An 18,647-nucleotide genomic window follows, 5' to 3' on the forward strand; every position below is an offset into this window, starting at 1 on the left:
ATACTTATGGACGACGAGTGACGACACAGAGGTAGGTACAGCAGTGGCCTACCGTACTGCTATATACAGTATAATGGACCTGGTGGACACTGTCAGCAGACTGCGTTTATAGTATAAAAACAAAAGACACCACAGGTATACAATGTAGATGGATGGATAGTATACTTATGGACGACGAGTGACGACACAGAGGTAGGTACAGCAGTGGCCTACCGTACTGCTATATACAGTATAATGGACCTGGTGGACACTGTCAGCAGACTGCGTTTATAGTATAAAAACAAAAGACACCACAGGTATACAATGTAGATGGATGGATAGTATACTTATGGACGACGAGTGACGACACAGAGGTAGGTACAGCAGTGGCCTACCGTACTGCTATATACAGTATAATGGACCTGGTGGACACTGTCAGCAGACTGCATTTATAGTATAAAAACAAAAGACACCAGAGGTATACAATGTAGATGGATGGATAGTATACTTATGGACGACGAGTGACGACACAGAGGTAGGTACAGCAGTGGCCTACCGTACTGCTATATACGGTATAATGGACCTGGTGGACACTGTCAGCAGACTGCGTTTATAGTATAAAAAAAAAGACACCACAGGTATACAATGTAGATGGATGTATAGTATACTTATGGACGACGAGTGACGACACAGAGGTAGGTACAGCAGTGGCCTACCATACTGCTATATACAGTATAATGGACCTGGTGGACACTGTCAGCAGACTGCGTTTATAGTATAAAAACAAAAGACACCACAGGTATACAATGTAGATGGATGGATAGTATACTTATGGACGACGAGTGACGACACAGAGGTAGGTACAGCAGTGGCCTACCGTACTGCTATATACAGTATAATGGACCTGGTGGACACTGTCAGCAGACTGCATTTATAGTATAAAAACAAAAGACACCACAGGTATACAATGTAGATGGATGGATAGTATACTTATGGACGACGAGTGACGACACAGAGGTAGGTACAGCAGTGGCCTACCGTACTGCTATATACAGTATAATGGACCTGGTGGACACTGTCAGCAGACTGCGTTTATAGTATAAAAACAAAAGACACCACAGGTATACAATGTAGATGGATGGATAGTATACTTATGGACGACGAGTGACGACACAGAGGTAGGTACAGCAGTGGCCTACCGTACTGCTATATACAGTATAATGGACCTGGTGGACACTGTCAGCAGACTGCGTTTATAGTATAAAAACAAAAGACACCACAGGTATACAAGATAAAAGAAACCTTTATCAGGATTGCAAATATCTTGTTCACAAGTGAGTTGGGTACGCACACCTCTCATATACATTTAGTGGATGTTACACTGGGTTCCACAGTAAAGAAATCGTTATGTACACGTGGTGGGAACTAACATTGTGAGTTGGGTACGCTCCACACACTTCCTCCAACTTTCTGAATAGGATTTTTTGAGGGATGAAGGATTTATGGTCATAAAACAACGCTACACATTGTATGTCCAATTTTCTTTCCCATATACTCATGAGGATTAAACACTTCGGGGAGGAATAGAAGGAGCAAGTTGGGTTCGTGTAAAGATACCTTTTGAGGCTTGTCCCCGCCTCCCTCTCAAGTGAGTTGGGTACGCATCTTTTCAGAAACACGTTGGACAATTGCCCTATGTGAGATCACCACCCATAATATAACTTGGGAGAAATCAGTGTGGGTCCGGGATCATTTGGTGAAGCGCACACGAGGTTTAGGATAAAGAACCTGCTACGTGCACGGTGTAGAATACTCCATTGTGAGTCGTGGTACGAATCCCAGACTCTCTGAGTTTCTCCTCTCACGGGTTCTGCGGGCTATATATATTAGGATAGACTTTAAACAATTCTATACATTCTGTTTTTTTCTGTTTTTCATACATTGGGACCTGAGTGGAATCAATTGCTACCGCGATACTGAAGTGAGAGAAATAAAGAACATCAATGTGGATATAAAAGGAATGTATAATCCATTTCTCCTCTTTTAAACGCTTATACGAGTATTTTTTCCCGTCAAAATTGTTTTACTGTCAGCAGACTGCGTTTATAGTATAAAAAAAAAAAGACACCACAGGTATACAATGTAGATGGATGGATAGTATACTTATGGACGACGAGTGACGACACAGAGGTAGGTACAGCACTGGCCTACCGTACTGCTATATATAGTATAATGGACCTGGTGGACACTGTCAGCAGACTGCGTTTATAGTATAAAAACAAAAGACACCACAGGTATACAATGTAGATGGATGGATAGTATACTTATGGACGACGAGTGACGACACAGAGGTAGGTACAGCAGTGGCCTACCGTACTGCTATATACGGTATAATGGACCTGGTGGACACTGTCAGCAGACTGCGTTTATAGTATAAAAAAAAAGACACCACAGGTATACAATGTAGATGGATGTATAGTATACTTATGGACGACGAGTGACGACACAGAGGTAGGTACAGCAGTGGCCTACCATACTGCTATATACAGTATAATGGACCTGGTGGACACTGTCAGCAGACTGCGTTTATAGTATAAAAACAAAAGACACCACAGGTATACAATGTAGATGGATGGATAGTATACTTATGGACGACGAGTGACGACACAGAGGTAGGTACAGCAGTGGCCTACCATACTGCTATATACAGTATAATGGACCTGGTGGACACTGTCAGCAGACTGCGTTTATAGTATAAAAACAAAAGACACCACAGGTATACAATGTAGATGGATGGATAGTATACTTATGGACGACGAGTGACGGCACAGAGGTAGGTACGGCAGTGGCCTACCGTACTGCTATATACAGTATAATGGACCTGGTGGACACTGACAGCAGACTGCGTTTATAGTATAAAAACAAAAGACACCACAGGTATACAATGTAGATGGATGGATAGTATACTTAATGGACGACGAGTGACGACACAGAGGTAGGTACAGCAGTGGCCTACCGTACTGCTATATACAGTATAATGGACCTGGTGGACACTGTCAGCAGACTGCTAAACTAGTATAAAAAAAAGCCACCACAGGAGTGTTTTTCAGGCAGACAAACGTATACTGGTGGTCACTGTCAGCAAAACTGTGCACTGTACTCCTGCTATAGCTGCTCCCCAGTCCCCACAATTAAGCAGTGTGAGCACTCAGCACAGATATATCATGCAGCACACTGAGCACAGATATGGTATGGAGCGTTTTTTTCAGGCAGAGAACGGATAAAAAACTGGTGGTCACTATTAGCAAAACTCTGCACTGTACTCCTCCTAACAGCTGCTCCCCAATCCTCCCCACAATAAGCTAAGCAATCAGATCAACTGTGTAGTATATAACTATATAAACGGAGAGGACGCCAGCCACGTCCTCTCCCTATCAATCTCAATGCACGTGTGAAAATGGCGGCGACGCGCGGCTGCTTATATAGAATCCGAATCTCGCGAGAATCCGACAGCGGGATGATGACGTTCGGGCGCGCTCGGGTTAACCGAGCCATGCGGGAGAATCCGAGTATGGCTCGGACCCGTGTAAAAAGGGTGAAGTTCGGGGGGGGTTCGGTTTCTCAGAAACCGAACCCGCTCATCACTAATGTATATACATGTGTATATATATGCATGCACATGGATACATATGTACTACAATTAAAATAAAGTAAACTTTTATTAAGTACTTACAAGTGCCACCAGGAAGACAGCAGGCTGCAGAGGACGCTAGACAGCCATTAATAATACTCATGCAGCAAAAAATAAATAAATAAATATATATATATATATATATATATATAAAAATTTTGGTGGAGGGGGGGTGTCTGGGTGCTCGGAAACCCCCCCTGCGTGCGCCACTGCCATAAGGTCCTAGCTTAAGGGGGGTTACATTGTGTCATAATAAGTATCTGTCATTGTGCTAAATAAATAGTAAATGTATGGGAGAAATAAGCTGCTGTTCAGTGTGACTTCCTCCCTGCAGCTCTCCCTCCTCACCACACTCCTGCTCTGTATACGGCTGGGGGAATGGTTACACGATACACAAAGCAGATGTTATTCCAGGCTCTCTCCTCCTCGCCCCATCCTGGGATTCCTGCCCGTTGGAAAATGAAAGTGAAAATAACATAGACTCTGGACTCCATTTTCCACACTGCACCCAGCACTTCCCCCAGAATGGCGATGCCTGGCTCTCCCTGCCTGCTGCTGCTGCTGTACCTGACATGTAAGTGTAAGGAGAGGTCTTACAGGGGGGGGCACTGTGACAGTGGGGAGCAGCAGGGGCTGAGGGAGGAGGTCTCATGTCTGGCATTATGTCCTGTGCTTAGGATTGCTGCACATTGTACTTTGTATCCCTCATGCAGGTAGTAATGTGCTGCATACACCTCAGGTGGTAGTAATGTGCTGCATACACCTCAGGGGGTAGTAATGTGCTGCATACACCTCAGGGGGTAGTAATGTGCTGCATACACCTCAGGTGATCGTAATGTGCTGCATACACCTCAGGGGGTAGTAATGTGCTACATACACCCCAGGTGGTAGTAATGTTCTGCATACACCTCAGGGGGTAGTAATGTGCGGCATACACCTCAGGTGCGCTCTACCTGAGCAGGTGCTGCCGTCTCTGCATCTGCTGTATAGTACACATACTGCTCTGCATGACAGAGATGAATCATTGCCCTCAGTAATCCCCTGCACCCTCAGGCTACTGCTTTTCAAGCTGCTGTGGAACTACATGCCCCAGTACAGGCAGGCAAAGCATGCTGGGATCATTAAGGAGGTCCTCCCTCATCTGTACTGTTCAGAAGAGGGAGGGGATGGGTAACGATGCGCGTTAACGACATTGAGTGTACACACTAGAAGAGACTGTAAAAGATCCCGCTCAGAATGGCCCTTCTGAGCGTTATCTTTTCTTTTCTCGTCATCTAGTGTGTACAGCAGAGGTTCTCAAACTCAGTCCTCAGGACCCCACACGGTGCATGTTTTGCAGGTCTCCTCACAGAATTACAAGTGAAATAATTAGCTCCACCTGTAGACCTTTTAAAAATGTGTCAGTGAGTAATTAATACACCTGTGCACCTGCTGGGTTACCTGCAAATCATGTACTGTGTGGGGTCCTGAGGACCGAGTTTGAGAACCTCTGGTATACACTGTAGTATAGAGAGAGATTTCCTCAGCGCCTTCTGTGGTAATTAAACAACGTCTTTTTCCTGCTGTTCTGATGGTATGTTTCTGGGACTTGTAGTTCCACGCTGCTAATTAGAACTTTCGGGACATTTCTATATAAAATAGATTGGAAATTTGACTTGGACAATCCTGTGAGTTTATATATATTTTTTTTATTTTTTTTTCAGCGTGATGAGCTATTTTTCAGGGCTACATATGTGAAATGGTTATTTAAGAACATAGATACTGTCAGGGGCGGATTGGGAACAAAAAGCGGCCCTGGAAAAATTTGTACTAGTGGCCCCACATGGGCAACACCAGAGGTGTAAGGACCCTCCCCCCAAGACTTTCCAGATAGTGGGCATGTCCAGCATCAAGGGGGGGAGTTAAAAAGAAATAAAATTTTATTTTATGAGCACATTATATGATACACCTTCAGAATTTAGGAAACTATATCATTCTTTAGAAAGATATATTTTCTTGCTTATTACACCTTCAGTATCCCAATCACTATTCACTCAATCTTATATGTCAGCCAAGCAGGCAGACAGAGTATACACTAGATCATCTGCAATCACAGGCTAAGTGGCAAAGTCATTTTCATATATACAAATTATTTTGCATCTTATTCATTATTCACTGTTTTCCTGTTTTGACTATGTGCATATGTACTCTGTAATTGGGCGCTGCGGAACCCTTGTGGCGCCATATAAATAAAGGATAATAATAATAATTATTATTATTATTATATCTATAAAAAGGACCACATGTCCACAAACAAAACAGGCCCCGCGGGTGTGTCGGCCCACCGGGAATCTTCCCTGTAGACCCTATGGCCAATCCGCCTCTGGATACTGTGTCTGCCTGTCTGGGGATCCGGTCTGAAGATCGACAGTGTCTAGGTCGACAATGTTTAGGTCGACAGTCACTAGGTCGACATGGATGGAAGGTCGACAGGGTTTCTAGGTCGACATGTGCTAAGTCGACAGGGCTAAAGGTCGACATGAGTTTTTCAAATTTTTTCTCTTTTTTTTGAATTTTTTCATACTTAACGATCCACGTGGACTACGATTGGAACGGTAATCTGTGCCGAGCGAAACGGTAGCGGAGCGAAGGCACCATGCCCGAAGCATGGCGAGCGAAGCGAGCCATGCGAGGGGACGCGGTGCACTAATTTGGGATCCCGGTCACTCTACGAAGAAAACGACACAAAAATAAATATATCCTCATGTCGACCTTTAGACCTGTCGACCTAGCACATGTCGACCTAGAAACCCTGTCGACCTTCCATCCATGTCGACCTAGTGACTGTCGACCTATAGTGGTCGACCTAAACATTGTCGACCTAGACACTGTCGATTTGATGAACCACACCGCCTGTCTGCCTGTCTGTCTGTCTATCTATCTATCTATCTATCTATCTATCTATCTATCTATCTATCTATCTATCTATCTATCTATCTAGGATATATGTTGATATATGTCGCCTGGTGCTGTGTTTAACAATCCTCAGACAGGTAAAGTGTTTAAGATTAATCATTTTTCAAACACCTACTTTGTCATTTATATGATACTAAGGGAGACATTTACTAAGCAGTGATAAGAGCAGAGAAGTGAGCCAGTGGAGAAGTTGCCCCATCATCCAATCAGCAGATCAGTATAAATTTCTAGTTTGCAAATTATAGATGTTATTTCAGTGCTGATTGGTTGCCATGGGCACTTCTACACTGGCACACTTCTCCGCTCTTATCACTGCTTAGTAAATGTCCCCCTATGGGGTATATGCAATTGCGGTCGAATTCCCGAAAATGTCGAAAAACGGGACATTTTCGGCAAAAAAAATAAATTCGACAATGCAATTCAGTACTTTCCGTCAAAAAAAATGGACTTTCCAAATTCGACTTTTTGAAATTCGACATTTGGTAAATTCGACATTTCTGCAATGGTACAAATGCAGCAATTCGACAAAAGTATATTCAGTTGAAGTTTGGAAATTCGACAACAGTGCTTTTAGACAGTAAATTCGTAATTTTCAATCCGCCACACTTTGGTGGCGGAATCTAATAAAAAAATTTAAAAACATGTTTTTTTTTGTGTTTTTTTTTTTATTGGTAACAGCATATCTATTTATATTAGAAGGGATTATGGTACTTGGTTTGTCTATTTTGGAGGCACAAGTATTATTTATATATTTTTAAAAATATTTTTATTTTTTATTTTTTTTAAATGGAATGGTAAAAATCAGAAAAAAATTTACGTGGGGTCCCCCAGGGTACCCCGGCCAGGGGTGACTAGTTGGATATTTAATGACACGGCTACAGGGCACTGTATAAAAGTGACCCCCGGCTGTGGCATTATCTGTTCAGCTAGTGGAGCCCGATGCTGGTGTAAAAAATACGGGGACCCCCTACTCTTTTTGCCCCCCCGTATTTTTTGCACCAGCACCAGGCGCAGAGCCCGGTGCTGGTTTTAAAAATACGGGGGATCCCCTGTCATTTCCCCCCCGGATTTTTAGAACCAGGACCGGCTCGAAGAGCCCGAGACTGGTTATGCTTTGGAGGGGGGACCCCACGCAGTTTTTTTTCTGTTTTTTTCCCGTTTTTTAAAAATCGGATCAAAATCCGTCAAATCGGCCGTTTTTCGACAGCGGGACTGTCCGTTTTTTATTGAATATGTTGAATTTTGGCACCCACTTGCCAGAATTCGACGGTCGAATTGTGTCGAATTAATAAACGGGCGAAAAATTGCTGCGATTCGCCGGCAATTGCATATGTCCCTGTAGCAGAATGTATGTTGGTAAAAGTGAGAGCACGTTAAGGGAGCACATGACGCTCCACAGACGTGTGATCCGCCTTTCATTGGAAAAAAGAACACATGACCAGCCAGTAGCTAGGCGCTTCGTCAACATTAATTAACATTACAGTACTTAAATACAAAATCATTGACCATGTTCCTGTCTCTATTAGGGGGCGGGGGGAGTACATGTAACTGTGAGCGTCAGTTATTAATTACAGAGAGAGGCGTAATTAATATTTTGATTACAGTCCCTTGTCACTAAATGTGCATGCACATGGTGAGATAACGTTTATGCCTGATTATGACTATGCGATTTACCTTGAACTCCCCCAGAGCCAGGCTTGGACTGACCCACAGTGTTAAAGGAGAAACCACCGGTGGGCCCTAATGCCTGGGGCCCCACCTCCTGCTCTAAGGATCAGGTTCCAGACTGTTCACTTGAATTATACATTATACATATGTTACCCTATACTGGACTATGGTGTATTTCTACAGTGCATTGCTGTTATGAATCTGGTACATTATCATGCATAAAGCAGCTGAATTTACTGTATAAATTTATGAAGGGGCCCAGATGTTGCACACTCTAATGGTTAGTCAAACCAATGAGGTGGCAGGCCACACCCCCTCTGTAGACTAGCCACACCCCTAACATAGGCCCCTATCACTGCATTCCCAGGTCGGCCCTACATGCCCCCGTCCGACACTGAGTAGAGCCCAGAAGCACCGCTAGTGTCTACACACTGTGCGATTTTGGCTATGTGCGATTTTGGCGATGGCATACTTTGTACTAGATACTCGAGATTGACTTGCCTGCACAGTCTATTTTGTCTTGCGATACCGATCCTATGGGAGTGCACATCGGTATCACAAGTTGTGTACACATGGTGCAATATGTGCTAACTTTTATTGCAATTTTGATTATCTAGTCAAAATCGCAAGAATAAATCGCACTGTGTATATCATGCACCTTTAGGGTCTAAATGAAGTATTGGGACGCCACTGTTTGCTCTGACAAATTCTAGTTACATTGCAGAGGTAGAGCGGTATCTGCAATAATAAATATCATTATATTGTTACATTGTGATACGTAATGACTGTTGCATGATACGGTACTGAAATATGTAGACGCTTTGTGTTTAGTTTTATATATGAATATGAATGTAAATTTGCTGCTGTTTTGTATTCCCTATTTCTATACAGTATGCCTTTGTAATGAATAAATTGCACCGGATTATGTCCCTCATTCAGATCTGGTCGCTCGCCTGCTATTTTTTGCAGCGCTGCAAACAGATAGACGCCGCCTATAGGGGAGTGTATTTTAGCTGTGCAAGTGTGCGAACGCCTGTGCATCCGCCCGGTACAAAAGGAGCTTGTGCAGTTTTTAAGTAACTCAGGACTTACTCAGCGCTTGCGATCACTTCAGCCTATTCGTGTCCGGATTTGACGTCACACCCGCCCAGCGTCCGCCCAGTCACGCCTGCGTTTTCCCCGACACGCCTGCGTTTTTCCAAACACTCCCAGAAAATAGTCAGTTGACACCCAGAAACGCCCCTTTCCCGTCGATCTTCTTGCGAACGGCCGTGCGAATGGGAGCGTCACTTAAACCTGTGCAAAACATTGTTTCTGTGTGTACTTGTGCGGCACGCATGCGCATTGCGGTGCATACGCATGCGCAGTGACAGCCTGTTCGCACCGCTGTGAAAATCGGTAGCGAGCGAACAGATCTGAATGAGGCCCTATGTCACCTGACCTCATTGGGAGGTGCTGAGGGCGGGGACCTTTTGGGTGGTGTTTGCATTTAAATGTTGTGTTCTCTATGTATTTGTATCCTGATGAAAAAGAATGAATAAAGCATAAAAATGTTGATTTTCCAATTTGGGATTCGACTTACTTCTCTGAAGTTGTCCAGAGTGCCGCCATCTACCTAATACATATATATATATATATATATATACATATATATATATAATACTGCTTATGCTTTAGACAATTGATATTACATTTTTTATTATTATTATTATTATTATTATTATTATTATTATTATTATGAACGTGTCTTGACACTTACTGCCCTTCCAGTGTTATAGAACCTTATTTATTTTAGTATATCTTTTTATTAGTGCAGTTCCACACCTTCTTCCCTTATGTCTGGGCATTTAGGCCCAGATTTATCAAGCCTTGGAGAGTGATAAATTGCACAGAGATAAAGTACCAGCCAATCAGCTCCTAACTGTCATTTTTTAAATACAGCCTGTAACATGGCAGTTAGGAGCTGATTGGCTGGTACTTTATCTGTTCGTGCAATTTACCACTCTCCAAGACTCGACCAATCTTGGTCTTAAGGTGGGTACACACTGATAGATATATCTGCCGATCAATTGATCTGCAGATATATCTATGGACGGATCGGCCAGTGTGCTGAGCATACACACTGCCCAATCCGTCGGGGACTGACGTCATGAACTTACAACTGGCGAAAAGTGCTGTTTTTTTTGACTGGTACAAAAAATGGCACTAATTGAATACCCCCTTAGGAAGGGGTTGCCAAGTTAGTCATCAGGAGGGGGTTCCACTGGGGTGCCAAAGCAAGTCCCACTGATTTTCTTAAAAATAACGGAAACATCAGACTTGTTATGGAGAGGCGAGAAAGTGTAATTTTCAGTCCTGCAATTGAATAGCAACAATCCGTGCCAGCAGGAAAAACCTTGCGCCACTGTTTTTTTTTTATTTTCTGCTCTCAATTGAATTCCCCCTTAGGGTTACATATAAATACATTCCTTGCTCTCTGCAGCCAGGATCAGGTCAGGAAATGTTTCTCTGCTGGTTACTGTTGGCTGCTCTGCACCATTATTGTTACATTGTAGTTTCCCTCTATACTGTTATTTTCTAAATAAGTCTCTGCTTATGCCTCGTACATCGCAGGCATCACATGCTCCCAGAGCCACCCCTAGGCATAAGCAAACTAGGTAGATGCCTAGGGGCATAGGCAGCTTATGCTGATTAAAATGATATGCGGCATGCCTATATTCTGTGTGTGACTGCGGCTGTATCTGCATACGAAATGTTACGTTACAGTGGAATCCTGGAAATCACTGCAATGTAGCATTTTGTATGCAGATACATCCACAGTCGCACACAGAATATAGACATGCTACGTATCATTTAAATCAGCAGAAGCTGCTTGTGCATCCTAGTCACATAGCAACGCTAATAAGACGCATTTAAAGCAAAAAATGCGCCCGACAATAGAAGACCTGGCTGACTGGGCAATAGTGTTCAGCATATGTGTAAGGGGCATTATGTGTGTCGTGTATAAATGCATTAATAAAGTGCGGCATAAGTGTAAGGGGCATTATGTGTGTCATAATGTGTATAAGGGCATTAATAATGTGTGGCGTATATGTAAGGGACATTATGTGTATAAGGGCATTAACAAAGATTGGCAAATCTGTAAGGCGCATTATGTTTATAAGGACAATAATAATGTGTGTCATATGTGTAGAGGGCATTACTGTGTGGTATTATGTGTATAAAGGCATTACCAATGTGTGGCATTATGTGTATAAAGGCATTACTAATGTGTGGTATTATGTGTATAGGGTGCTCTACTGTGTGGCGTAACGTAAAGAAAAGGCACTACTGTGTGGTCTAATGTGAATAAAGAGCAATATGGTGTGGTGTAATGTTAATAAGGGGCAATTCAGTGTAATGTAATGTGAATAAGGGACACTACTGTGAGGCGTAACGTATATAAGTTAAAGTGGTACTACTGTGTGATGTAACATGAATAAGGGACACTATCGCATGATACAATGTGAATAAAGTTGCACTACTGGGTAATGTTATTTGAATTGGGGGTACTATTGTGTGGCCATGCCCCTTCCCAGCAAGAACTCGCCCATTTTTAGGCTATGCGCCGAATGTGCGCACTGTTCCTATTTAAAATGTAGGGTGTAGGAGCACCAAAATGAGGACTGCTATGGGTGAGGGGTGATGGTGATGGGAAAGGGGTGCTGGGTCAGAGGTGAAAATAGCGGTGGTGCAAGGGGGCACCAGCCAAAATCTTGCCTAGGGCATCATGTTGGTTAGGGCCGGCTCTGCATGCTCCCATAGTATGGGAACCGTGTTATATCCACTTTTCTCATACACAGGTAAATGATTTGGGTCTCACTAAGCGGGGTATTTATCAAAGCATGGATAGAGATTAAGAGGAACGCTCATGTTACAGGCTGTATTTGAAAAATGTCTGTTATGATCTGATTGGTTAGTGCTTTATCGCTCTCCACTTTATGTCTACCCAGGCTCTGATAAATTCCCCTAAGGGGCATATTTGCCAATTATCAGGAATTTGTCCAAGTAATTACAAAGTCTTATGATGGCATATTGCGCCAATAAGCAATTACGTTTTGTCCGAATGTATTAAAAAAACAGAATCCTGGATTTTCCTGCTAATGCAGCCCCCTTACTACCAGGCTTGTTCCCTGGCCACTAATGGTCGACATGCATTAAGTCGACAGGGTCAAAAGGTCGACACACATAGTTGACGCAAGTTTAAAAAAAAATCCACTTTACCATCCACGTGGACAACGATTGGAAATAGTAACCTGCGCCGAGCGCAGCGAGGGACCTTGCCTGAAGCATGGTGAGCGATGCAGGGCAGTACGGATGGTGTAATGGTTAGCATTACTGCCTCACAGCACTGGGGTCATGGGTTCGACTCCCACCATGGCCCTAACTGTGTGGAGTTTGTATATTCTCCCTGTACTTGCGTGGGTTTCCTCCGGGTCCTCCTGTTTCCTCCCACAATCCCAAAATATACTGGTAGGTTAATTGGCTCCCAACAAAATTAACCCTAGCATGAATGTGTCTGTGTGTACATGTGATAGGGAATATAGATTGTAAGCTCCACTGGGGCAGGGACTGATGTGAATGGCCAAATATTCTCTGTACAGCGCTGCGGAATATGTGTGCGCTATATAAGTAACTGGTAATAAATAAAATAAATAATAAATAATGGGGCTTGTTTGTGGCAGAAAAGTGACAATACACGAAAAAAGGAAAAATTGTCTACTTTTTTTGTCAACCATTTTCATGTTGACCTTTTGACCCATAAACCATTTTACCCTGTCATCCTAATGCATGTGTCTGCCATTAGTGATCTACCAATTGTCTGTAGACGTTTTTAGTGAGGATCGAATAATCCACACCCATATAGCTAGGAGGAGAGACTAAGCGCTTCACTACAGAGGGAATTAGGATGGGAGCAGCTGGATCCTAGTCCAAAGTCCCTATTTCCAAGCGTATACCAATAGATCGACTATACAATCGAATGTGGGTCAGCACTTGGAATGAATGATATGCAAATGTGAACAGAGTCACAGTGCTCCACATATATTAGTGTATAACAGGTATGCAATGCTTTGGTATCCGGACGCCAGGTCGACAACAAAAAGGTCGACACACCTTAGGTCGCCGACAATTGATCGACACACCTTAGGTCGACATGGACAAAAGGTCGACATGGACAAAAAGTCGACAGGAACAAGGTCAACATGGAAAAAGGTCGACGTGAGTTTTTCACTATTTTTTTCTTTTTTGGAACTTTTTCATACTTAACGATCCATGTGGACTACGATTGGAATGGTGAAGTGTGCTGAGCAAGCGAGGGGACGCGGTGCACTAATTGGGGTTCCCGGTCACTCTACGAAGAAAACGACACAAACCCCCCCATAAAAAACTCATGTCTACCTTTTTCCATGTTGACCTTGTTCCTGTCGACCTTTTGTCCATGCCGACCTTTTGTCCATGTCGACCTACGGTGTGTCGACCAATTGGCGTCGACCTAAGGTGTGTCGACCTTTTTGTTGTCGACCTGGAGTCCCAGATCCCAATGCTTTATATCGGTTATTAACAATAAAGTCAGTCGTCCTGTCCACATATTGAAGTTTACAGGGGCTTTCAAATAGCTGGCTGCTGTGCTATCACATGTGATATGTTGTTTGATGCGGTATTCTTCTTTTGTAGTGTTCAAGGAGGAATCTATCACCGCGAGAGTTGCAACAACTGCAGACTAGGTAACACCAGCACCAAGAAGATAGACCATTTTATATAAAGGTCTATCTTCTTGGTGCTGGTGTTACCTAGTCTGAAGTCGTTGCAACTGTTGCGGTGATAGATTCCTCCTTGAAGGCGGTTGTCGGATAGTGGGGCAGATGTATTAACCTGGAAAGGCATAAGGAAGTGATAAACCAGTGATAAGGGTAAGGTGATAAACGCACCAGCCAATCAGCTCCAATATGTAAATTGACAGTTAGGAGTTGATTGGCTGGTGCGTTTATCACCTTGCACTTATCACTTCCTTATCCCGTCTCCAGGTTACTACATCTGCCCCAAGTGTTCTTTGTACTTTCAAGTTATCTCTTAGATGATTCTTGATGCGTTGGTACTTGAGATCAGGTGCTTTTTTTGTAGATGCGTCTGAGCTTCTCTGGCAGTGGGTCTGCTAGGGTCTCACCTTGTAGTAGTATGTGCCAGTGTTTGGTAAGTATCTTCTGTAGCGGTTTGGTGTCTTGATTGAATTGTGTTTTGAAAGCGGTTTTGAACTTATTGGTCCCTTCCACGTAGAAGAAGGGACCAATAAGTTCAAAACTGCTTTGTTGCCCCCGTTGTCCATGAGTGGCGAGACCAAGGGCTGCGTCACGATACGCAGTTTCCTTGGCCTCGCAAGCCGCCCTGCAACAGATAGTCTGAGTAAGCTTAGGCTTACTCAGCCTGCCGTCGCAGATGAACATCCTGGACTGTGATGCCATGGCAATATTGCATCTCCTCCTGCATTTGCATTGCTATGGATTGCATTTTGCAAAGCTGCTACGAGCAGCTTTACAAATGTGATCCTTAATGAATTAGGCCCCTATTGCGCAAATCAATGGCACCAGGAATGAGTACCCGGAGACAGGGGCATAGCCAACGCTTTGAAAATGGATAAATAGGAATAAAATACCACAGGGCGCCGCAAATTCAATTAACAGTCTAGAAAATGTATACAATACGTCCCTTATGTAGCTCGATTCAATTTCAGATAACCAGACTTGTCTCCTCATTCATGGATAAATTTGCATGTAAAATATGAAGCAGAAGATACCATCATGTGCAGACAGTATAAAATTTAATAAACATCATGCAAGATGTTAACATTTAACAGAAATTAAAAACAAGTAACAGCTGCAGTGGAACCACAGAATAATTACCAGATGGTCTGAGAACCCCAAAAAAAGTTCTCAGACAAGCTCTTAAATCACCAACGACCACCCGGATCAGGAAGCTGGGAACGGGAATCTGGTCCTTATTAAGTTGTAACAACTGGCTGGTGAGATGTGCAGGATAGCCAACGCGTTTCAACTCCTTCCTGGAGTCTTTTTCAAGGCATAATAAACATAACAAAATGGTGTCCTATTTAAATACACTTATAACCAATCAAAATGTCCCTTTCCGGCGGGACATCGATCTTCTGTGATTACAATGAACACATGTGCTGGGGCGTCATATCCGGTGCGCCCTCTAGTGTCGCTTCACTTCCTGTAAATCTCTCGGTTGTGTTAAACATGAGCCGTAGGTCGTCACTTCCTGTTTTACCTCCCGGCGGCGCATCACTCCCGATGCGTCTGTTGTGTCCGTGTCACTTCCGGCGGTGCGTCACTTCCGCCGCGTTCCACGGCTTTTGAGATGGAAGTAAACAAAGTCCCATATCGGAAGTCCATTCCGCATCGCGGAATCATATTAGTCCACATAACGTTTATAAAAAACTGAAAAAAACAAGACGAAACCATGTTTTTCATTTAAAAACAAAAACACTTAGAAGAAAATACCATATACTATTATATTATTAAGTGTTTTTGTTTTTAAATGAAAAACATGGTTTCGTCTTGTTTTTTTCAGTTTTTTATAAACGTTATGTGGACTAATATGATTCCGCGATGCGGAATGGACTTCCGATATGGGACTTTGTTTACTTCCATCTCAAAAGCCGTGGAACGCGGCGGAAGTGACGCACCGCCGGAAGTGACACGGACACAACAGACGCATCGGGAGTGATGCGCCGCCGGGAGGTAAAACAGGAAGTGACGACCTACGGCTCATGTTTAACACAACCGAGAGATTTACAGGAAGTGAAGCGACACTAGAGGGCGCACCGGATATGACGCCCCAGCACATGTGTTCATTGTAATCACAGAAGATCGATGTCCCGCCGGAAAGGGACATTTTGATTGGTTATAAGTGTATTTAAATAGGACACCATTTTGTTATGTTTATTATGCCTTGAAAAAGACTCCAGGAAGGAGTTGAAACGCGTTGGCTATCCTGCACATCTCACCAGCCAGTTGTTACAACTTAATAAGGACCAGATTCCCGTTCCCAGCTTCCTGATCCGGGTGGTCGTTGGTGATTTAAGAGCTTGTCTGAGAACTTTTTTTGGGGTTCTCAGACCATCTGGTAATTATTCTGTGGTTCCACTGCAGCTGTTACTTGTTTTTAATTTCTGTTAAATGTTAACATCTTGCATGATGTTTATTAAATGTTATACTGTCTGCACATGATGGTATCTTCTGCTTCATATTTTACATGCAAATTTATCCATGAATGAGGAGACAAGTCTGGTTATCTGAAATTGAATCGAGCTACATAAGGGACGTATTGTATACATTTTCTAGACTGTTAATTGAATTTGCGGCGCCCTGTGGTATTTTATTCCTATTTATCCATTTTCATTTGTACCTTGGTGTCTGGGGAGAGGCATCTACACTGGTGTAACTAACCCTAGGGCTGCCCTCCATTGTCTGTTTGTCGCGCTGGGTGTGGTGCACAGAAATTATCTTCATCTATAGCCAACGCTTTGTTGGCCTCATAGTCCCAATGCTTCTACAGAGAATACACAACATAAGATTAGCACTACTGATTTGCGCAATAGGGGCCTAATTCATTAAGGATTACACATTTAATTGAATTCCCTCCAGTGTTACTGGACACAGGTGTTTTGTGGGTTTTAGATGAATGGGAAATTGCTACTTTGTATCAGTTGACTAAGCCATATGTGAAACACTGTACTGAAGAGTGTTGCTATTAGTTACTAGCAGATTACAGCACATTGGCTGTTTTTAGTGGTGGAAGCAGGCAGAGTATGACTGACAGCTTTGGAGACCTGCTGTGTAGTATGAAATGACGGCTGTATACAAAGAGGACGGGCCGGTGAAATCATGGTGACACAAATGACTGCATTCTCAGTTTCTTGACCTGTATGAGATCTTATAAGGACACTTTGCTAATGATGTGGGGGGGGGGCTTATCTGTAAGGGGGAGGGGCAGTTGTGCGTTATGTTTGGACAGAGCTGCAGTAGAATGTCAGTGTAGCTTATGTCAAAGGTTCATATCTCAACATTTTGGGATTTTTTATATCGCACGGTAGCAGGGCTGTCATTACTGTTCTTTACTGACAATTTTTACCAAATTTACTGACCACTGGATTTATTTATTTTTTTACTGACGCACTGTGATTTTTAAATCTAGGGAGAAAAGAGTTCATCGGAAAACATATGGGGTGCACGAACCAAAAGCAATTGGTGTGGTGAATGGTGCAGCAGGGCCTTTCTTGGGGCAGGCGAGCAGTGCAACCGCACTGGGCACCCGCCGCGGCACTAACTGTGGCTCCCTGTTTCCCCCTCCTATTTCTCCCCGAGCAACCCACTCGGGGGGCGGAGTTTCACGGAATGACGCGGTTGCGATGTTACGTCAGGACGCAATCCCGTCACTCCGCGAAACTCCCCCCCCCCCCCGAGCGGGGTACAGAGGGGTATTCAAGTTAGGAAGAGGGAAAGGCCGGCGCGAGGAGCGACTGGTGAGGCGGGCAGAAGAGCGGTAATCGCCTCTGTAAGTATTCTCTCTCTCTCTCTCTCAATGTGTAAAACGGGGACACCTGCCGTGATGTGTGAAATGGGGACTCTTGCCTGCCGTAGTGTGGGGATTTAATGTATCACGGGCATTGCGGTGTGTGGCATAATATGGTGCAGGGGGCATTACTGTGTGGGTCTTAATATGGTAGAATTATTTTCCCCCCGTGGTGGTCGTGATCTATTGGAGCAGGGTCAAAAACTGGATTGTGAGGTAGTCTTTTCAGACGAGGCCATGCCCATTTAAATGAGGCCACACCCATTTAGATGAGACAACGCCCCCTTGCCAGGTGTGCGCGCAAGTTCTAGGAGTGTGTGTGGGGGGGACGAAATTTTTTTATGTCATGGTGGGGGGGGGGGGGGCGCATTTTAAAATCTCGCACTGGGAGCCAAATTGTCTAGAAACAGCCCTGGGTGCATGTAAGAAAGCTGTGGAGGACATACAAATGTACATTTTTTTTTGTAACTGATTTTCTTTTTGTATTCACTGTCCACAAATCTATAAAAGCCCAAAAGTTCATTTACCTATGGCCACCCTCCCAGCGCTTCAACCCGTCAGGTGCCCCTTAGCATGTAATAATTTAAACAGGAGCCCTTACCGCCTTTGTGCAAAGTATTGCATTGTCAAGAGGTCTTGACAAGGCTGCAGCAGTTTAAAATAATCCGTCTAAGAGAGATGATCACATGATCACACCTTTGCATGCTGATTGGAGGATCGGGGG

The 18,647-nt window shown here is 43.7% G+C and overlaps 1 protein-coding gene across 5 annotated transcripts in view; it reads left to right on the forward strand.

Moving 5' to 3' along the window:
- Positions 1 to 4,003: 4,003 nt before the first annotated feature.
- The window catches only part of LOC134945847 (uncharacterized), an 87,473-nt gene continuing 72,829 nt past the window's right edge, over positions 4,004 to 18,647 (forward strand). For 3 of the 5 annotated variants that reach the window (XM_063935374.1, XM_063935375.1, XM_063935376.1), the window contains exon 1: positions 4,005 to 4,244. In XM_063935374.1, the coding sequence (XP_063791444.1) occupies positions 4,196 to 4,244 (49 nt within the window). In that variant the 5' untranslated portion in view covers positions 4,005 to 4,195. Of the gene's footprint in view, positions 4,245 to 18,647 lie in introns of all 5 variants that reach the window. The other 2 variants (XM_063935377.1, XM_063935373.1) reach the window with 2 other exon arrangements.

This window comes from Pseudophryne corroboree, chromosome 7 (assembly GCF_028390025.1).
Source record: "Pseudophryne corroboree isolate aPseCor3 chromosome 7, aPseCor3.hap2, whole genome shotgun sequence".
NCBI lineage: Eukaryota > Metazoa > Chordata > Amphibia > Anura > Myobatrachidae > Pseudophryne > Pseudophryne corroboree.